We start from the raw sequence: 23409 nt of genomic DNA, 5'->3' as shown, positions 1-23409 counted from the left end.
TAAATGGTAGAAATAAACTGTCACAATTTGTTGGTTTGTTTTCTAGAACTGCAAACACAAGAATCTTCAACTTTGAAAATATTCATTGTTTTAATCCACACAACTGACTGACTAATTCCCATCTGACAAAAACAAAATTTTGCTTTAGTCGGCAATCTATAGAATGAATGAACAGCAGTTAAGACAAATGAACCCAGAAACAAAAAATAAATGTTTTGCAAAGTCACTCTTTAAGGTCAGCAATCTTTAGGTCAGCTCACTAAAAATGCATTGAGACTTTGTTCCTTGACTTATAACACACAGTACAGATTATTTCAATCTCTTTCCAAACCTTTTTACCCTAAATTAGAGACTCCAAGGCATTTTTACCCAGCTATAGACTTTAACACTAAGACACCAGTGCAGTGTAAGTGAACATTATGCAGGTAGGTCGGTGTGGAGTGAGGTCACTGCAGTTTCCTTTACGCAAACATTTTGGCGTAAATCTTCTTTTCTTTCTCCTTCTCTTCTTTTACTTGCTGCTTCACCTTCAGCATTTCATTTCCAATTGCTTGAACCAGGGAAAGGAAAATGTAAAAAAAAAGAGAAAACTATTCACAAATCATAATTAAAGAATTTTTTAACCATATTTAGCATTTGTAAAGAGCTAGTTAACCTTTGTCATCTGGTGCAATCTCCTGTGCTTTCTTCAGATCAATCTGCAGTTTAAAAAGACAAAAGATAAGTATTCTGAAAAGACTACTTTTTTTTTTGTATTATTAATTTTGATTTTGCCATTGAGGCATTGCTGCTGATATGGTGTTAAATCATAAATAGTGCTCTGAAAAGTCAATACACAGAAACAAATTATGTAATTGGGAATTTTCTATTACTGTTAAACTGATTCATTAAAATACAGCACATTTCAAAATGTTCTGACCTTTTCCCTTGGGTCTTTGTGATGAGTTTAGAGATTATAGTGATTCTGTCTGTTAGAATGTTATTTTATTATCATTAAGCTGCTAATTTTTATTAATATTGATTTTATTTTTATATAATATATATTATATATTAATGTTTTTGTAATTTTTTTTTTCTTTAGTCATTTAACCCTTGTGCATTCAAAAAAAAAAAGTTACACTTAGGTTAAAAATGGACAAAAATGTCCATGCCAAAAAACTGTCATAGAAATATGATTTATTAATATTTTTTTCCACTTTCACTGATGTCAATTTTTTAACCAGCATCTGTTCTATCCATAGATACCAAACATTCATTAATTTTAAGAACTTTAACCCTTTAAATGCTGGTTTGTTTACATAATGCCATAGGTGTTTTTTTATGAAAAAATTAAAAATAGTAGTTAATTTTCATAAACTAAATGCTAAGCAGAATTTTTTTTCTTTGCTTATTAGATTCTTGGGTGGGTCAATGAAGAACAACAACATTAATTTTGAGGCATTTATATTTTTTATGTAGTGTCAATTTTTAAAAAAAACTAACACTTAGGTTAAAAATGGACAAAAATGTCCATGCCAAAAAACTGTCATAGAAATATGATGTATTAATATTTTTTTCCACTTACACTGATGTCACTTTTTTAACCAGCATCTGTTCTATCCATAGATACCAAATATTCATTAATTTTAAGAACTTTAACCCTTTAAATGCTGGTTTGTTTACATAATGCCATAGGTGTTTTTTATGAAAAAAATAAAAATAGTAGTTAATTTTCATAAACTAAATGCTAAGCAGAATTTTTTTTCTTTGCTTATTAGATTCTTGGGTGGGTCAGTGAAGAACAACAACATTAATTTTGAGGCATTTATATTTTTTATGTAGTGTCAGATTTTTTACAAAAAATAACACTTAGGTCAATAATGGACAAAAATGTCCATGCCAAAAAACTGCCATAGAAATATTATATATTAATATTTTTCCCACTTTCACTGATGTCAATTTTTTAACCAGCATCTGTTCTATCCATAGATACCAAACATTCATTCATTTTCAGAATTTTAACACTTTACAAATCGGTTTCTTTACATCCTCAGCTTCTAATGCACCTGTGTGCTCAGTGTCAGTGGGCAGCACTAGTTTCAGAGCTTCCTCTGCTGAGTAACGTCTCTTCAAACAATGAAATGATCAACCCCTCAAGCACCACATATGTATAGGTTTGGCTGTGAGACACCTGTGTGAACTCAAACTTTGTATAAAATCTACCAGACTAAAAAATCACTATTTTCTTGTGGTGAAAACTAAAATAATGTGTTTAGGGGCTTCTGAATGTCTACTTCAAATTCAAGCGTAACTTTTATCTCCGTACAAAAACAATAACACGTGAAAAAGTGCAATCAAGGGTTAAGATGCGTGTTTGGTCAAAAAGAAGAACCTTAAAGCCTTCTTTGACCTTTTTCATAGTTTTCACATGACCCTATGACCCTGCCAAGGGTGTGACTCATACATGGAGTGGGATTTTTGATTGCCAGTATGATATAATTTCTTTCAAACTAATTACACAAATTAAATTTTCAGTAAACACTTGCAAACTACACTCTGACATCCTTACCAGTATACCCACACAATTACAGCTGCATTATTTTTCAAATTGACTTTATCAGACTATAATATGCATAAGCAGAAAACTCAAATAAAGCGAGTATTTCTTTTATATGCCAAATTTGAAAATATGGCACAATCTAGTAAAAAATGGTAAAAATGTAAAATTTGAAGCCTTGCCGATAGAATGAATGCCTATTTGCAAATATTGTATCATGTTATAGTCAAATGGCTCTGGGTTAAAAAATTGCAGTTTTAATGGGTTTCAATGTGGACATTTTTGTCCTTAAGATCCTAAGTGTGAGTATTTTTTGTACAGAGGGTAAAATTGATTTTTTTGAAGGAAATGAGGGTCAAATATTAAAATTCCAATAAAAATAAACACCTGAGCCAAAATTCATGTAGATGGCATTAACAAAGGCACACTTATAACAAAAAACAAAACTGAAATGGACAAAAATGTCCATAAGGATGCACAAGGGTTAAGTACATCATGTTAACTAGTTGAAATAGTCTTTTTCCTATTGGCTTAAAACAGTTTTCCTGAATAAAAAGTCCTGTTTACTAGCTCTGAATTGAACTGTCAAAGATAATTCATAATGCATCCCTTTTTTAAAACCTGAAAGCTCCAATCTAGTTTCCATCTGCATGGAAGGAAAAAACAAAAACACATCCTTGATCATTTCTACTTTTGCGTTTCATGGAAGAAAGTCATACATGGTTTGGACCAACATGAGGGTGAGTAAATGATGCAATGATTTCTTTGTTTTCTTTAAGGCGTTTAGGGCAGTGGTTGTCAAACTATGTATTTGTCAAGTAACTGGCTGATTATGAAAATTAAATCTAATTGACCAAAAGCACCAAGAACAATTAACATTATTCTTTAGTCTCATTATGTACAATGAGCACAAAAACCGTGAGCAACTCTTTTGGTAGTTCCCCAGATTTGAGTTCTACTCAGTTTGTTTTTTATTCTTTTTTGACTTGCCACCCAAAAAAAAAAGGTATTTCTGTCTGTGTAGTGTTTGTACCATGGCCTTGTTGAATTCTTTAAGTCCCTGCCAGGCTTGAGCTCTCCTGAACAACGCTTTAGTATTTGACTGGTTCAGCTCCAGGGCCTGAGAGAAAACAAAAACAAACAACAAACATAACTTTGTTATAATAAATAAAACATCACAATCACCTCATAATCCAGTAGAAAATACAGTTTTAGGGTGTGTTCACTCTTGGCAGGTTTGGTTCAATTAAAGCGAGCACTGCTCTGTTAGTGCGGTTCATTTGAATTCTGAACTGAAGAGTGAACGCTGCTATCCAGACCTTTTCAGGGGGTCTCGGTCCACTTCCAAACAAACTCTAGTGCGGTTCGACTGAATTATGAACACAACACGGACCAAAGACATCTAAACGAACCAAAAACATGACGTCATGTCACCTAAAAAGGACAGAATGCTTAGGCATACCTGGTTCTTCCACCATTATGTACACATACAAGTACCGCATTTAACCCAGAAAACAGCATTGTTAATGTTTGGAAAGTTCCATCTCAAAATATACAAGTTGTCCAGCCTTATTCTTAGACCTTTTATTCTGTATCTTTAGATTTGGTGTTAAAAATGACAGTGTGAAAGCTAAGCGAACCAGGACAAAATGTATCATTTTCTTTTTTGGTACAGACCAAAAGAACCGAACATGAGTGAACACACCCTTACAGGCCCTTTCAAGAACTGATTCCATTTCAACTATTCCCTAAATAGAGAGCCGGATAGCAACCATGACAAGGTTATTTCAAGAGCGGTGAATGGCTGAGATGTGTTGTTATAAAACATCTCGAGGCCCTGTGCTTCTTATATCCTTTGACACCGATGGAACAGGACACCAATCTTAAATGTCAAAAGTTACCTCATCACAGCTCTCGACTGCTTCTTGCCAGAGTTTCAGTTTGAGTTTGCAGGCGGCCGTGTTAAGAATGCAGCTCAGGGCTGTGGGCTCCAGCTTCTTTTGGGCACCATCATCATCTAAGGTTTTGCCACAAAACTCTAGATACCTGTGGACCAAAGTAACCTTTAGTGACACTGCTGGTTTACAATGAAGCATACAGACATGTCACATTCAAAGATGTTATAAACAACTTTTACTTTAGATTACACAGTGAGAGATCTTGCATATCAAGCAGGTACTCTACAGGAATGATATCATGACATGAGAGTCAATTTGAGAAAAGTAAAAGTCAGCTATAACAGCATGTTTAAAAAGGTTTGACAAATTGATATCAAGTCTGGAAATCTGTCTCTTTAATGTCACAAAGCAAGTGTAATGCATTAACGGGGCTTAATAGCAGAGTCAAGTGTTCACCTGAGAGCTTTTGAATATTTCTTTATGGCTGACTGCCAGTTCTGAGCCTTGAAAAAGTTATTCCCAATGTTTTTCACATCCTCTGCCACAGACAAGACTTTGTTTGTCTAGTAAGAGGAGAACATATTAAAAATTAATTAACATTTTTGCATTTTTAGCATGTGAATCACATTTCAGCTCTTATACTATGTAACACCATGTATAAATACATTCATACACGCACAGTGGCAGACTATAATGTTTTTTAATGGCCTATCTATCTATCTATCTATCTATCTTTACACATGACTATTTATTGATCAATCTATTGATCTATCCACTGAAAAGGCTATCAATAGATTTGGAAACAACCTTAAGTGGAATAACTGCTTCTATTAATAGCCCAATCAGGCACTATATAATAATGCACTATAATTTATGTATCATTTTGATTAGCAAATTGCAATGGACCCTATCTACAAACACAATATTAACTTGTCATTTAAAGGGATAGTTCACCCAAAAATGAAAATTCTGTCATCATTTACTCATCTTCAAGTTGTTCTAAGTTATATATATATATAAAAAAAAAGTTAATATTGTGTTTGTAGATATGGCCCACTGCAATTTGCTAATCAAAATTATACACAAATAACTACATATGTTATTTTCTATCTTATAAATTGTCATCTTTATATGCATATTTTCAAAAAATGCATATTTATAAAAATATGTGTTTTTATATTCTTTTATATAATTATGTAATTTATAAGTTTATAAAAATTGTGTTTCTGGGTTAAGGTGATGCAAAATTATGGCGCAGATGACAACTATAGGGTATATGCAATTGAACATGCAGAAATATAATCACATCTTTAAAGTCCACATCAGAGTCCTCAGGGAAGTCTGGGTAAGCGTCTCCTGAGCCGTCGTTAGGCGCGATGCCCCAGTCATCTCCCGCTTTATGTTCTCCACATTCAGCAATCACGCAGGGCTGAGAGAGAGACAGTTGCAATCAATCTAAATATTCATATTCAATTGCTCACTGGAAAAAAAAGGAAAGTGCACTTTGTGTTTCCTTATTGTAGAGAGAATTGGTCACACACAATGTCTTCTCCTTTCAAAAAGCTAATTTATCACACTAGCTGTGCAGAACAGGTGACAGACTAAATTTCATGACTATTAAATCTTGATAATGGTGACTAAATGCCTGCAAAAGAAAGACCTCAGACACACCTGTCCTTCAGGAGCAGTTAAGATCTCATGTTATATTTCTAAGCTTGGCAGCAGATGTCACAACGTCATGATGTGTTTAAGGTGTAAAAGATGTTTGCATGCATTTAACATGGGCACCTTCACGGGATTGTCTTCTTGAGTTTCCATCCCTTCCAGCATCTTCACCACCCCCATTCCTTTCAGCACCTGGCCAAAGACAACATGTTTGCTGTCCAGATGCGGCGTGGGAACCGTTGTTATAAAGAACTGTGAGCCATTTGTGTTGGGGCCGGCATTGGCCATGCTGAGCAGCCCCTCTCTGTCGTGCTGAGGGGGAAACCAGAGCGAGAGACCACCATTAATGAAGCACCACTTCATTCAAGAAAAAGCAGAAGGTTTATCTAGGTCTCATGTGTTCCTCAGAGCAGACACCAGGAAATTAGTGGATGCCTCAGGGAGATGAATCAAGTGCTGTGTTTGGTAGATTTAATCTCAGAGCAATTTCTGAGCAATTACACAGACTGATGGCTTTGGTTAATTAAACGAAAAGTTCACTGAAAAATCTGGCATTGAATATGTGCATCATACAAGGTTTGACATTTATTAGAGACTGGTCGTGTGACCAGGATCCTATATCATGATTTCCACAATTTTCAAGAACAGCGTGAACATTCTGCTAAAATACTTTTGTGTTACAGAATATGAACAACATGAGGGTGAGTAAATGATGAAACTTTTGTTTATTCTTTACAGCAAAGCAGCTCTGTGGTACCTTGTAGTGAAAGTTTTCATCCTCAAACTTGTCACCGTAGATGCTCTCTCCTCCAGTTCCATTCTGATTTGAAAAATCTCCACCCTGGATCATAAATTTTTTGATAACTGAGGGGTACAATAAGAAATAAATAGTTGATTAATTGTTTTATAGGGGTCAATTATTAGTGTTTAAATGATCATACTCAATAAATGTGACTAATAAGACTATATTGCGAGTGTGATATGAGCAACTTGGCATTAAAAAAAAGTTCATTCACTATAGCAATTTTCATGACTTTTCTCAGCCAAGAAATTCGAATTCACTGATCTTTCCAGGTTTTCCATGACAGAAGCCTGCACATTGGATCATTACACACGTCTCCATGGAAACGGGAGGTCAGGACACTCACTGCGGTGGAATGGACAGCCCTTGAAGTGCAGCGGTTTTCCAGTGCTTTTACCAATCCCTTTCTCACCGGTACAAAGAGCACGGAAATTCTCTGCCGTTTTAGGGACCACATCAGCAAAGACCTCAAACACTATACGGCCGACTGCAAAGAGGAAAAAAAACAAAAAACATCTGGAATAAATTATCAGATTATTTCAATGATCTTTAGTCATGCAGGTGATATGTGGTTGCATATTTTGACCTCTTATTTTTTTAAGCATTTTATATGAACATACTGAATTTGCTTTACAGATATCAATAATAGAAACTCAAAATCTATGGTTTAATTGCCCAAAGAGTTACCAACTATAACTGAATTGTAGAAATGTGAAGTATTTATTGCATCTCTGTAGTTTGCATTTTGATATTATTTAAATCTACTACTACTGATCAAAAAAAAAATATTTAGCAAAACATTTTGATTAGAAATCATGTATACTCAATTGTGATTTTCTTTTAAACTAATCAAAATGATTACTATATTTAAAAAGGTGACTTTAATATTTTAAATGAAATAACAATCAAAACATTTATTTTCATTAGGAGGTGCATCAGTTTTTGGTCAAGATCTTGTACTGACAGTACAGGAGCTGAGCACTCTGTAAAGTCTCCTCCAGCACATCCCAAAGGCTTTCAATGAATTTAAGGTCTGGACTCAGAGGTGTCCATTCATGTGTGAAAATGATTATTCAAGCTCCCTCCCAGCCATTCTTTCACAATTTAAGCCTGATAAATCTTGGATTTGTCATCCTGGAATATGGCCATGATGTGTCGTCTTGCATATTTTTTTTATTTTTTTTTTAAGAAATGGAAAGCTACACACTTCAATCAATTATGGTTAAAAAAATAAAAAATAAAAAAAATAAAAAAAAAACTGTTCCCAAACATATAACATGAAACATAATAATTAAAGAAAGACCCAGTCATAGACTCTTAAGTACTTGCCTTTTTTTTTTTTTTTTTTTGGCCGGGCAGTGTATTAATACATATGAAGGGGACACAAAACGTACCGCACAACAACAATGACTCGTGAATATAATGCAGAAAACACTCACTAACACCGTTCAATGGCAAAACAGGAAAATTCACTTGCTTTTCTAAATTGTTGTGTTCCTGGTTGAGTTCAAAGCATTTATTTCCTAATTCTTTCTCTCCCTTTCTTCTAAGCAGTTGAGAGGCATGTGGCAGCAGACAGCAGCATGCAGTCATTCAGCTTCTTTCTCAAGAAAAACAAAAGATTCTGACCTCTTTCACCACCGATATCTACGTCAAAGAATACCCGAGGGTTGTCTGCGTTTCCAGGCTTGGCTACAGGAGTTGGGTTTGACATTTTCTTTGATTTTGACAGGGAAAGGGGTCCTACACTTTGCCTACTCTGAGTGGACGGGTAACTGGAATATTCTCTGAGAAGAAAGCACCGGTGAACTTGTAACTGAAGCATAAGTTAGCGTGTAGCGCCCTCTACTGCTGTGGAGACTAGTAAGCAAGGCGCTGTACATCTCGAAAACTAGCGTACAAAACACATATCCAACCACTTTACATGCCATTCGTTTTTAAAATAGCAATATTTTGCTTTGAAATTAATCAGAGATGATTACTAGAAAGTTCTTAATATAACTACTACGTAACACCTTGATCACTTTTTAATCAAAATAGCCCAATAATATTAGTAATAATAATAAATGTTATTATTATTTTATAAATATACTTTTTATATAGGCTAAGGTTTTACAGCTAGATAGTCACAGTCAGGTAAGAGAGTAAACCTTCATTTTTAAAGTTCTCTTTCCATATTTCACCTTTGTCTTATTTCAAAAACATCACAGTATCAGGTGCATTTTATAGTTTATATGGCTACAAACATGACATGACATGCATATATATATATACACACACACTACTGCTCAAAAGTTTTAAAAAAAGATTTTTAATGTTTTTAAAAGAAGTTTCGTCTGCTCACCAAGGCAACATTTATTTAATTAAAAATACAGTAAAAACAGTAATATTGTGAAATATTATTACAGTTTAAAATGTTTTCTATATGAAAATATTTATTTTAAAATGTAATTTAAGCAAAGCTGAATTTTCAGAATCGTTAATCTAGTCTTCAGTGTCTCATGATCCTTCAGAAATCATTCTAATATGTCAATTTGCTGCTCAAGAAACATTTATTGTTTATTGTACAAAATATTTATGTACAATATTTTTTTTTTCAGGATTCTTTGATGAATAGAAAGTTCAAAAGAACAGTGTTTATTTGAAATCTAATCTTTTGTAACATTATAAATGTCTTTACTATCACTTTTGATTGAAGTATTAATTTCTTTAATTTCTTTAAAAAAAAAATAAAAATAAAAATTCTTACTGACCCCAAACTTTTGAACGGTAGTGTAAAATGTTACAAAAGCTTTGTATTTTAGATAAATGCTGTTCTTTTGAACTTTCTATTCATCAAGGAATCCTGAAAAAAGGTGCACAACTGTTTTCAACGCTGATAATAATAACAAATATTTCTTGAGGAACTAATCATCATATTAGAATGATTTCTGAAGGATCATGTGACACTGAAGACTCGAGTAATGATGCTGAAAATTCAGCTTTGCCAACACGAGAATAAATTACTTTGTAAAAAATATTCAAATAGAAAACAGTTATTTTAAATTGTAATAATTTTTCACAATATTACTGTTTTTACTGTATTTTTAATTAAATAAATTAAGCGTTGATGAGCAGACAAAACTTCTTTTAAAAACATTAAAAATCTTACTGATCCCAAACTTTTGAGCGGTAGTGTGTGTATATATATATATAGATTTAGTTAATAATAACCCTAGCAAAATACCTGCTGTAAAATAAATACTTTTATAGGCATCTTTTTAATTTTATGTCTGCAATTATGCATGTTTTCTGAATTAACTGATTTTTCATTTTAGAAAATCCTCATCTGGCTCAAAGACACCAATACACTATAATCATTTGCTAAACACAGGGTACTTTAGCTCAAAACACACTCTAAAAAAGTATTGTCGATAATGAAAAATTGAGAATGGTAGCTGAAGAGGGTCATGTCTGTTCGTCTCAGTAAGATATTGGAAATGGCTGAAGTGGGTTGTGTGCCATTATTAACTGAAATTAACCACTGATACAGGCAGGGGAAAACACATAACCCTGTTAAACTAGAGGATTACTGCTTTCTTGCTTCTATTGACTGTCTGAATCCATGGTGACCCTTGTTAAGAGGATTTGAGCTCTATATTTTTGAGACATTATAAGCTCCTGACAATGTGAACCACAGAAATGAGGTGAACAGCGAAGTCAATTAATTGAATTGTTTTGCTTTTTCTACATGCATCTAAATAAAGGTTCTAAAAGAGGATTTTTGCAGTGAAGCCATAGAAGAACCATTTTTTGGTTCCCCAATAAAACCTTTCAGTGAACAGATCTTACAAAAGAACCATTATTTCTTAGAACATTTTAACAATCTACAGATGCTTTTTCCACTATAAATAAAGGTTTCATTGATGTTAAAGGTTCGTCATCCATCGATGCCAATAAATAACCTTAATTTTCTCTACTTTGATTTGTGAAACCACATTTCATATCAAGGAGGTTTAATGAACCGAGAAATGAACAGTACAGCAAAGAAAGATGCAAAGATGCAAGATGCCTGAATAATAAATTGTTCAATGATCACAAAGCAGCTTTCAACAATCATTTGACTTAACCCTCATTTCAATTTCTAGAGAAAAAGTATGTGTCTGGAAGTGCTTTTTCATTGACTGTCTTTACTGCAGACAGGAGAGAAGAAAAATGAGAGAATGGTGAGATTAGACATTCAGACACTGAATTTTAGTTTATTACAATCGGGCAACCCAGAATGTGTATCATATCTCACTTCATTAAGTGGGATCTGTTTGTTGTCGTCTTTGCTGTAAGTATTATGTGTGCTGTGGTTCCAAGCCTCCTGCAGGTCGGTTGTTTGTCCCAAAACTGGGGCTGAGCGTGCCTGTGTGCAAGCACTGAATTATTGATTACTAGAGGAGAAAAGCTTCCTCTCCATCCACTCTAGCCATTTCCTGCCAGTGAAACCCATCGCCATCTAGAGTAATAGGGGGAGCTGGTGGTAATCTAACCCTTCCCTCTGTGGTTACTGGTGTGTGTTTGCTCACAATGGGCTGGGAGTTGCTCCGTCCTGCACAGCTGATTGAAGGCTGTCAGAAAAGGAAGTATTTTATTTATTTAGACACATACAGTGAGGCAATACTATCAAAGCTAGTCTTTGCAGATTTGTTAAAAGAATATGTTTAAAAAATACATAGAACCAAAGTAAAATCTGATCCTAAGAGACAATGAGGTGTTCATGCGTCATACGAAGCAAGTTCTCATTTTGAGGCAGGTTAGATAACGACAACTCATTTTCAGAATTATTTACACTATAGTTTTGTTTTGAAAGTCTCTTATGCTCACCAAGCAATATTGTAAATAATGTTACAATTTGAAAAAAACTGTTGTAGAATGTCATTTATTCCTGTGATCATAAAGCTGAATTTTCAGCATCATTACTCCAGTCTTCAGTGTCACATGATCCTGCTGCTTATTATTTTTTTGCTGCTATAATTAATATTACAAACCATGATATTTTTTTTTCTTCAGAATTCTTTGAAAGTTCAATATAACTTTTCTTTAACAACATAAAAGTCTTTACTGTCAGTGCTTTAATTTAATGCAATTGAATTCTTTAATTCCTTAAAGGTGCCGTAGAACGTATTTTCAAAAGATGTAATATAAGTCTAAGGTGTCCCCTGATTTAAAAATTATTATTATTTTTTTTAACTGTCTATTTTGGGGCATAATTAACTATGCACCGATTCAGGCTGCGGCCCCTTTTAAATCTCTCGCTCCCTCCTCTGTGTCATTTATTATCAAGTGGTTGTGTTTTTCTAGTAGCCTATATTCCTGTGATTCTCATGTGTGTTTCTTGTTAGATTAGACTGTTTCTGTCTACTCCTGTGTCTTACGATTCACTAGCTACACATAATAAAATAAAATAAAATAAAATATAATATAATATAATATAATGTAATATAATATAATATAATATAATATAATATAATATAATATAATATAATATAATATAATATAATATAATATAATATAATATAATATAATATAATATAATATAATAAACCTCATATTGTTTGTTGTTGATGACAGTCCGTCTATTGAGTGCAGTGGAGTACTGCAGACCCCAGCCCACTTCTCCGGTGCAGCGGTGTTTCGGTAACGACGGGCTCGCGTGAGCTGCAGGCCGGAAGAGGTAGTTGAGATCACTCGTGGCATCTGGAGATAACGGGCCGATTCCAATGCTTCGGGGGAAATAGTCCAATCTGGGACGGAAATCTCCAATGCCATCTGGTCCTTGATGACAACAAGTAACTCTTGATTAAAATTCGTGAACTTTGCCTAGGCTACTATATACAGTTGTAAGAAAAGTACGTGAACCACTTGCAGAATCTGTGAAAAATGTTAACAAAATAAGAAAGATCATACAAAATGCATGTTATTTTTTGTTTAGTACTGTCCCGAGTAAGATATTTTACATAAAAGATGATCTATGACTGTTTTTTTGTTTTTGTGAGTCCCTTGCTTGTTTGTTCTGAGCAGTTAAACTGAACTCTGTTCTTCAGAAAAATCCTCCATGTCCTGCAGATTCTTCAGTTTTTAAGCATTTTTTGCATATTTGAACCCTTTCCAGCAATGACTGTGTGATTTTCAGATCCATTTTATCACACTGAGGACAATTGAGGGACTCAAACTCAACTATTAAAAAAGGTTCAAACATTCACTGATGCTCCAGAAGGACACACGATGCTTTAAAGGATTAGTTCACTTTTAAATAAACTTTTGCTGATAATTTACTCACCCCCATGTCATCCAAGATGTCCATGTCTTTCTTTCTTCAGTTGAAAAGAAATTAAGGTTTTTGATGAAAACATTCCAGGATTTTTCTCCATATAGTGGGCTTCAATGGGCATCAAACGGTTCAAGGTCCAAATGACAGTTTCAGTGCAGCTTCAGAGGGCTCTAAGAGTTGGGGGGTGAAAACTTTAGTTGTGTTTGAATGCCTCAGTTGTCCTCAGTGTGATAAAATGGATCTGAAAACCATACAGTCACTGCTGGAAAGGGTTCAAATATGCAAAAAATCTGAAGAATCTGCAGGAGCTGGAGAATTTTTCTGAAGAACAGAGCTCAGTTTAACTGCTCAGGACAAACAAGCGACTCATGAACAACCATCACAAAACAAACAGTCGTAGATCATCAGGAAACCACACACAGTATTAAGAATCAGTGGTTCACATACTTTTGAATGAGGCCATCTGAATAAATTCAGGTTTTTTTTTTTTCTTGTGGACTATAAGACATCTTTTATGTAAAATATCTTACTCAGGACAGTATAAACAAAAAATAACATACATTTTGTATGATCTCTCTTTTGTTAAAATCTTTCACATTTTCAAAGATTTTGCAAGTGGTTCACATACTTTTTCTTACAACTGTATATTAGGCTACTAATGAAATAAAGTGTCCTACTAAAATAAATTCATAAATACTTACCTGTGAACAGCATTCTCTGTCCAGACTGAGTTTCTCTATCTGCATGAGAAGGTGTGGTGTCCTGTTGTACCCTCTTCATCACCCTCTATTTACTCTTGTCTTAAAACAGTTGCCAGATCTTTGAAATATCAGTAAGCGCATCTCAGTGACTGTAAAACAAGCCCTGGGCAGGAGGTCACTCACTCACTCACTCACTCACTCGTGCGTCGTTGCCATGGAGTGTCTCCACAGAACCTGTGTTTAGTTGGGATGCATTAAACTTATGAATTATTTATTAAAAAAAAAAAAAAAAAAAAAGAATCCAACGCAAAAATCAGTCCATGCTGATTTTCTTCAGTGCATACACAGTAACCTACACTTACTGTACATGTATTTCTTGCCATAAACAATAAACAAATTGATAATGATATGAAATAGGCCTAAATATTGGCAAACACAATGGATAAATCATTTAAATTAATAAATAAAATTGACAATGAAAATAGCCTACAGACAAATAAACAAACAGACTAATGCTTGATTGAATGAATAAATGAATATGTCTGAAATTGTAGGCCTATATAAACTGACATCGAGCAATGTTAGTCACTTTGATAAAAGTGTCTGCCAAATGCAGCCTAATGTAATTTTTGAAGACAAGTGTCTATAAAAGACTAGTATTTGTTTGTTTAAGGAAAACTGTTTTCTCATAGTATGCTACATCAGCAGGCATTATATATTTGATATTCAAACACCGTCTTTAAACCGGTTTGCTTTTGTTGATATAATAATAAGGCTTTACTTAGTGTCAGATAACTGATTTCCAGCATCATGGATGTGTCTTGACAAAATCACATAATGAAGTTTGATTAATTTATTTCTGAAACATCCTTGACAATCCCACTAATGATGACTTCTGAAATGTAAAGGGTATAAAGGAATTGTTGATTTATTGTTATTATGTATTATGAGTCGTCAACAGTACAGGATGTCTTGATTTCATGAACATAATACATGGCTGGTAGTCACGTGATCAGAGGTGTTGAATTCCAAAGTGCCCATCTGCGTCAAACCAGATAGGCCCACAGATTTCATATGTGGTGCATCTAATATGATCCACTCTAATTATAATTTATTATGAAAATTACTCATCATAATCATGTAAAAATGAAAGTAGGAATATTTTTCCCAGTGGAAAAACAAAGCCACATTTTTTTTTAAATCAGAAACAGATTCACATTAAAAAAATGAATATTTTAAAAATTATGATGCATTAAATTAAACAAAATAAACCTTAAAATATACGTTTAATTTTGCATTTTCATTGTCTCTCCCCCTCACTTGCCTGAAAGTGTGTGGGGGTGTACGCTTTCCTGTAGCTCAGTGGTTAGAGCATGGCACTAGCAATGCCAAGGTCATGGGTTCGATCCCAGGGATTGCACATACTCGGATACAAATGTATAGTATAATGCAATGTAAGTCGCTTTGGATAAAAGCGTCTGCCAAATGCATAAATGTAAATGTAATGTAAAATGTACGACTCAAAGCTTGTAATTCTGCCTTCTGCCTGTGGATGGCGACATAGCACTATGTGTTGCGCGCATTGAAATTGTTCTGTGGGCGCATTATTGTGCTGAATGGACTCGCCCATGAACCCTCTTGAGGCGGTCGGTCACCATGGTGGTGGCTTACAACAGCGAGCCCAGACGGCAGACCATCCGTCGCGTTTAGACACTAAAACACTATTTATAAATGCTGCCTTTGACCCTCCGCTTCTTTGCACATGGCTTAAAATGGACAATCACCAAACGCATGGAGTGCACGTTGTTTTAAGACGGAAAACTGAAGAAGATGGAGTAGCGAACAGGGGACAAACGGAATGCTGAAAAATGCACTCGTCTGCGTAAAGCATAGACGTACCGCTTCCCTGCAAAAACCTTTCATTAACACGAAAGTCGCCTGTCAACTCACAGCCGAAGCTCCAGCGGCTGGAACAGGAAAAGCAGACTGTCTGGTCTTGCTTGATTGGGACGAGGGACAGTAAGAAAGATCCTGGCTTAGGCTGTGGCCTGGGGACAGGCTCTCTTCTGCAGCTGCTGCTATATAAAAACATTAGTGTGCCGTTTATAAACCACTTGTGAGATTCGCGCTGGATTGTTTCACTTAATTGTTGAGTGCGTTTTGAAAACCATGGCGTCTTATGTGGATAACAGTTTTCGGCAGGCGGTGATGGTGAATCCATCAGACAGGACGCAACAGGTCAGAAGACGTTCTTTAAATCATTGATTGAACCAGTCATTCAATCAAATAAGTCTTTTAAATCATTTATTGTGTGTACGAGTGGCTGTTAAATGTTACATTATGCTGCATTTCTGCAGTTACTAATATCACGTGCATGAAATGTTGTTTCTTCCATTGTTGACAATGCAACGTTTGTTAGTTTATATAGAATAATCAGTCAGTGCAATTAAATTAAATTGACTTGTAGGCCCATATATGTATATAATTGTCCCCATTAATCATCTTATAATGCTGGCACGTGGATTTTGTCTGTTCACTGCAGTCCATTGCATAAACATGAAGCAAACGTTTGTAAACTTTACGTCTTTCACCTCTACGCGACCATTGTCAGCTCAGCTTTGCGTCGGAAACAGTTTAACAGTACCCACAGCAGAGGTTTTGTGTGATGCGACACAAAATGACATTTCGTTAGAGGTTTTAAGTGAAGATATTGACCCTGTTATGATTTGGAAAGGCGTTGCGATGACATTTTGCTTGCTTTGTATAGTCTCCACCCTTTTACGTGGCTCAGTCGGCGACCGAAAAACTGCATTATTATTTGTTTTCAGCAGGGCTGTCGATATATGTAAAAGTCTAGATGTATTTGCAATTTGTTTAATTTTCCTCTAGAAGTGTTGTAGCCTATCGTCTGTAATTATTTTGTAATGAAAAACTACGAAAAAGAATCGATACCGTCAAGTTGGGCACTTAAAGTGACAGGATGCTTTGTCAGACATAAAATAAGCTGCACGTCGGTTTAATTTGATGCTGCCCTCTGTTTCATCTTAGATTACTATAATTATCATACATTTTGTATGTGTGTTTTATTTACCGAAAATAACCAATCAATATTTGAAGTGCATTTGAGGTCTTTGTTATACAGTGGACTGTGAACGAATGGGTGTTTGAATGAATCATTTAAGTAAACGATTCTCGGGGCTGCAGTGAATGAACGAGACAATGAGCATCTGTAATGATTTGGCTCTGAGAAAAGAATCGATGCTGCTAGATTTGATTGAGCCTATGAAAAGACAACAGTAATAGCCTAAAATAAATTAAGCTTTCCAAAACCATAATTTTGTATTGTATATGGTCACCAGTCATTTGTACGCATTTACATTCACAAACAAATGGCTTATTGATTCGTTCATTTAGTTCACGAGACGCCGAGTTCATTAAGTCCGTTCACAAATTATACCATCTGAAACAAACAAAAAACCTTCTTCACAGCCCACACTATATGTTATATATATGCTCTTCCCGCAGTCTTTAAAAGCAAGAACAAAAAATGAGGCAGTGCACGGAAGTAGGAAGTAAACAAGAATGATTTGTTTACTTTAAAGATTCGTTCACGAACTAACACCACAAGTCAATACCAATTAAATAATGGCCCTGTTTACACTTACACCCTGGTATTAAGATGCATTTTGTTCGATCGGATCACTAGTCCAGGGAGACACGTACCCAAAGTGTGTCGGGCACTTGAGGTGAGAGGCTGTCAGACAGGTTAATTTGATTTAGCCCCCTATTTTTCAACTTTAATGGATTACAACAATTCTCATACATATTACTTGTGTTTTGTTGAAAAACAACCAAATAAGGTCAATTTATGAACCCCAAAGTTCACTATTAACATAGCAAACATGCAGGCCTGCTTCACACATGCATACTGTTAATCACGCAATAATCTCATAATCGCACAAGTTCCTGTTGTGTAGAAATGAAAAAAGATTGCTCATTAAGACTTTTACATCAGATTGAGCCCCAAACTGATTGTGAAAGAACTGATTTTGTGCACTATGGAACAGTCACATCTGTTCATGCTCTTAGTTGTTTGTACCTGGATTTAGGCATTACAGACAATAGAGGCACTTGAGGGTCAGTATGGTTTTCATTAGCAAATGCAATTCTGTACAGCTGCATTTCCTAGAGATTACGTGATATTCCATGTCTGTTCTCATTGAGTGATAGAGCCTTTAAATCATCCCGGGTCGCTCTCAGAGTTGGCCTTTATTCAGCAATGGCAGTACTTCGGTCTTAGTGATCAGCATGTGTGTGGGTTGGGGAATACTGACCCCTAAAATCAGAACGCACCACACCTAAAGTTCACAACTGGAATGGTCACTAGTTGCATAGGATATAGAATCAAGGTCCGTGTGAAATGCATGATGTAATCTTGGTCAGTTTATGTGGGCTAAAAGAAGCTGTTCCATGAAATGGGCTTTAAGACACCCTTAATGTGTAAAGACGTCTTTTTAGGGAATGACGCAGGCTATTCTAATGGAGCTTGAAGCTCATTATGGCTTGACAGCAACAACCTCAGCACTTTGCATTAACATGCTGATGGATGGTGTAGATCTTAATGGGGCAAAATGTTGCCAGTTGGAGTGGGAGATATGGGGGAATAGTGGAGGGTATGGCCTGTACAGCCTTTGGGACACTATTTTCGACAGCAGACGGGTATGCAGGGGTCAAAGAGACTATAAACAGGCTTATGGTACTTTTGCACTTTGATCTACCAATTCACAGAGGTCAAAGCACAGAGGGCACGTCTCTTATTGTTCCTAAGAGGTGCATCTTGAGTATTAGGTAATTGAACAAGCTAAATATATCTCTTTGGCGTCAGAAGACAATATTTGGCTGTTTTTTTTTTTTTTTTTTTTGCCCACAAAGGTATAAGAAGCTGGTCATCCTGAACTGATGGTTTCCTTCCAAGCAGCTTCCTTCCTTTCTTTCACAGTGAGAGGAAGTGCATCAGAAGGATGTCAGAGCTTGACAGAGTTTAAGAATGCCTTTTTTCTTGTTTGTCTTAAAAAAAATCCTTCCTTTTTTGTTCTTTCTTAATGAAGCTTTGTTTTACACACATATGCCAGTCAGTGAGCTGCAGATGTCTTCTGAATTTAAGAGAAGTGGCATATGGATGAATGTCTCAAACTCTGGAAAGAAATTGTCTAAGTCGTCTAGCTCCTATAAGAAATAAGCATTCAAAATGAAAGAAAATAAAGCCTGCTTAAAACGTTGTTCATATTGTAATGCAAAACCTATGATGTATTATTTAATCTTTATTTATGCATAATTCAGTATTATATTACTTTTTACTGCTTTATGCTGATTTAAATAAGTCATTGTATTAGTCATTTTTACAGTATACTGTATTGCAGAAATGTGAATCTTATGAATCTTAAAGGGTCAGTTCACCCAAAAATAAAAAATTGTCACTAAATTACTCGCCCTCATGTCGTTCCAAACCCGTAAGACTTTTGTTGATCTTCAGAACACAAGTAAAGATCTTTTTGATGAAATCTAAGCGCTTTCTGTCCCTCGATAGACAGCTATGCGACTACCACTTTGATGCTTCAAAAAGTTCATAAAGAGATTGTAAAACTAATCCATATGAATTGAGTGGCTTAAGGCCCCGATATACTTGAAAAAAAAATTGAAGAGCGAACTGATGCAACGTCATTTTTAACAAAATCAGGCCAAAATGAAGTCCGTTTTGTGTTCTTTTTGGAAGTTCAAAATGCCTTGCCAAAGTGAACTTTCAGGAAAAGTTTGCTTCAGTTGCAAAACACCTTCATGCCACCATTGGTCTGTGACAATAGCTTAAAGGGTTAGTTCACCCAAAAATGAAAATTACGTCATTAATGACTCGCCTTCATGTCGTTCCAAACCCGTAAGACCTCCGTTCATCTTCAGAACACAGTTTAAGATATTTTAGATTTTAGTCTGAGAGCTTTCTGTCCCTCCATTGAAAATGTATGTACGGTATACTGTCCATGTCCAGAAAGGTAAGAAAAACATCAAAGTAGTCCATGTGACATCAGTGGGTTAGTTAGAATTTGTTGAAGCATCGAAAAAACATTTTGGTCCAAAAATAACAAAAATTACGACTTTATTCAGCATTGTCTTCTCTTCCGGAATCCTTTCCATTGAATTGATTCCATTGAATCCTTTCATCTGTCGGCGTTGGTAATGCACTTTTACGTCGCCGTGGTTGTTTTTGGCGATTAGAACATCCGTGAAATTTTTGAAGCATCCAAAAATAACAAAAACTACGACTTTATTCAGCATTGTATTCTCTTCCGGGTCTGTTGTCAATCCGCATTCACGACGACGACTTCTTCTTCTTCTTTCCTGTTTTACGGGGGTTGACATCCAGCTTATTGGTGCATTACCGCCCCCTTCTGCTCCGGAGTGTGGTTCACGACTCCGCAGTGACGCTGCTGATGTAAGACACTGCTGACGTGTTATCTAGTTCTACATTGTTTGTATTTTGGTATTGCTATATTTTTTAAAAAGGTGCGTAGGTGTGCATGTCGCGAATGTCCTAATCGCCAAAAACAACGACGTAAAAGTGCATTACCAACGGCGACAGATGAAAGGGTTCAATGGAATCAATTCAATGGAATCAATTCAATGGAAAGGATTCCGGAAGAGAATACAATGCTGAATAAAGTCGTATTTTTTGTTATTTTTGGACCAAAATGTATTTTTGATGATTCAAAAACTTCTAACTAACCCACTGATGTCACATGGACTACTTTGATGTTTTTCTTACCTTTCTGGACATGGACAGTATACCATACATACACTTTCAATTGTGGGACAGAAAGCTCTCAGACTAAATCTAGATGGTGATCTAAAATCTAGACTGATGGTGAGTCATGACATAATTTTCATTTTTGGGTGAACTAACCCTTTAATGGGAGGTGTGCGCTGAGGCTCCGCCTTCTTTCGTGTGGAAGTCTTCTCTAACTCATTTCGTGTGTTTGAGTTCGTTGAGGTAATATCTCTGCGGGTGAAAACATGAATACGCTGGATAGCTGCTTTATAGTACAAAATGAAGTTGTGCTTCTGATGAAATGAGGCACAGACACTGTTTTTCATGTTTGATACTGTAAAGCTGCTTGCTTTTAAGCAATCTATTGAATGAACATCTATTCTATATGCTATATAAATAAATGTGACGTGACTGGAGTGCTAATTTGCAGAGCTCGTGCTAACATAATGTTATGATCAGATGCTTTTCTTATGCTTTCTATTAAAAAAAATGCCTGCTGTTTTCTCATTTTTGTCTTTATTTTGTTACTGAGAAGAAAGTGTACAGCACATATTTACATATTAATCTAACTGTTGCTCTCAGCAGTGTCAGCGGTGTCACATGTTCGATTACAGTATATCGCAGCTCACGTGTTTCGAACTTCGTTTTACCCCTAAACGAAGAACGAAAAAGAAATTCGTTTGAAGGATGTCGGGGCCTTTAGTCCAAATTTTCTTAAGAAACTCGATCGCTTTATATGATGAACAGATTTAAATTAGGCTTTTATTCACATATAAACATTGATCAGCGAACATAAAGCTCAACTGAACCAGATTCACGCACGAGGACAAATCTCTTGTGGAAGCTCAAACATGCTGCGTAACACAATAGAATGAACCTCATTGGTTCTTGCATGTATATATTAGTACTGATGTTTTTAATTTTTGTAGTCTATCTTTTTGTTATGTGATAGATAGCTAGATAAATAGGTTTTTTGTATTTTTATTAGGGCTGTCAACATTAACGTGTTAACACAAATTAATTTTATTGGCACAAATTTTATTAACACGCGATTAACGCAGCACGCATTTTCTGTTTGACCCGTAACCTAGCCCATAGTTGGAGAAATGGAGATGCAGCCATAGTTCACGGCGCATCTAAAAACGCGTGGAAATCATAGCCGCGCCACTTTCTCCTTCTTTCCAAAGCACTTGCACTCCCTTGGCGTCTGTTGTTGCTATGCAACCATGAACTGCGCTCTCCACGACGACGAGGAAGTTTCAGCAAATGATGACGATTGTTATTGTTCTTTCAAACATTTAATAAAAATAAATAAATAAATAATAATAAAAAAAGCAAAGAATAACCCCAATCCAGAATAACCCCGATCAGCTGTTTGGTTAAGCGTTCGATGTTTTATTACGGAAATAATGTAAAGATTACAGATTAAAATGTGCGATTAAATTGTGATTAATCATGAGTTAGCTCGTGACAGTCATGTGATTAATCGCAATTAAATATTTTAATCGATTGACAGCCCTAATTTTTATATATAGTTCTCATGTTTTTAGTCTTCTTGCCAAGTGAAGTCATGTTATGAATGGCAGCCATTACCTTGAAGAAGTGGTTGTTGGACACATACCATACATACACAAGCGTGCATGAACCAAGAGTGGTTTCAATGACATCTCCCATCTCAGTTTACACAGGAAGAATAGACAGACCGGCTGGAGAACATAAAGAAATGATGACAACTGTTGTGTTAATGCCAGAACACGTGGCACGTCTTTCTTTGTCACTGTCATTGACTTGTGAGATATTATTCTTTGTTAATGCATCGCCTGTAATAGCCCACCAATTGCTGGTTGTCAAAATGATTATAGAACTGCATTGGTCTTATAGGGCTATTTCCAGTATGAGGTCATGTGACCTTTTGGTTTCATGCCAAATGATGCTTTGCATATGTTAAAGTTGGCCAGCCAAAAGTTGAGGAATGCCTAATGACCGAAGAGGGATTTCACTAGGATTTGGAAGTCAAATTAAATGTTTTTTTTTTTTTTTTTTTTTAAGAGCATTCCAATCCAGTTATTGCTGGACCAACGGCATTTGAATATGCTCATCCATTTTACTTTTGGTAGGAGAGTCTAATAAGCTTATCCAATGAAGTGGAATGCACTATTTGAATGCACCAGTGGTCATCACATGCTTAATTTACTTACAAACAAACTTAAAAGATGCTCCTCACAAGCTACGGTTGGCCACATTACTGTGTGTTTTACCTGCTGTGCACAAGTTTTCTGCTTATGGATAAATCCAGTTATAGTTTTCTAAAATTCTACCATTCAAAGGTAAGAGACTTGATATGATATTATGATATTATATTGATATGATTTGTGGGAAAACGTCCACTGCTTTAGTTACTTTTGAACTATTAAATCATTTTGCTTTCTAACTAGGGATGGGAATCAAATAAATATATTAATTCAGATTCTAGTTGTTAAACATTTACATATTTAAAATGTATGCATTTAATAGACTCTTGTATCCAAAGAGACTTACAAAAGAGGAGCAAAAGCAGTGTTGTTTGCAATATTCCATTCTATTAAAGGTGCAGTGTGGTGAGGTTGCAAATTGCAATATAGAGAAGCTACGGTGGCCAACACAGGACAAATGTGTAGTCATCTGAGACAACAGAGATTAGCTAATCAAT

General features: G+C 35.4%; 2 protein-coding genes across 11 annotated transcripts in view; one reads left to right on the top strand and one right to left on the bottom strand.

Annotated features, from left to right (window-relative positions):
- Window positions 1-148: 148 nt before the first annotated feature.
- Window positions 149-8690, bottom strand: ppid (peptidylprolyl isomerase D). Its single transcript, XM_067388887.1, has 10 exons — window positions 8531-8690; window positions 7248-7388; window positions 6857-6963; window positions 6223-6411; window positions 5741-5863; window positions 4891-4997; window positions 4438-4582; window positions 3570-3656; window positions 656-698; window positions 149-550 (listed from the first exon to the last, which is right to left on the bottom strand). The coding sequence occupies exons 1-10, from the start codon at window positions 8613-8615 to the stop codon at window positions 462-464; spliced, it is 1116 nt and encodes a 371-aa protein (XP_067244988.1). The 5' UTR covers window positions 8616-8690; the 3' UTR covers window positions 149-461.
- A 6853-nt stretch (window positions 8691-15543) lies between these two features.
- rapgef2b (Rap guanine nucleotide exchange factor 2b) overlaps window positions 15544-23409 on the top strand; it is a 136636-nt gene continuing 128770 nt past the window's right edge. For all 10 annotated transcript variants that reach the window (XM_067388880.1, XM_067388877.1, XM_067388873.1 and 7 more), the window contains exon 1: window positions 15544-16138. In XM_067388880.1, the coding sequence (XP_067244981.1) occupies window positions 16070-16138 (69 nt within the window). In that variant the 5' untranslated portion in view covers window positions 15544-16069. The remainder of the gene's footprint in view (window positions 16139-23409) is intronic.

Source organism: Chanodichthys erythropterus, chromosome 1 (assembly GCF_024489055.1).
Source record: "Chanodichthys erythropterus isolate Z2021 chromosome 1, ASM2448905v1, whole genome shotgun sequence".
Classification (NCBI taxonomy): Eukaryota; Metazoa; Chordata; class Actinopteri; order Cypriniformes; family Xenocyprididae; genus Chanodichthys; species Chanodichthys erythropterus.
The sequence above is the reverse complement of the archived record's forward strand: the minus strand, read 5'-3'. Positions and strand labels throughout refer to the sequence as shown.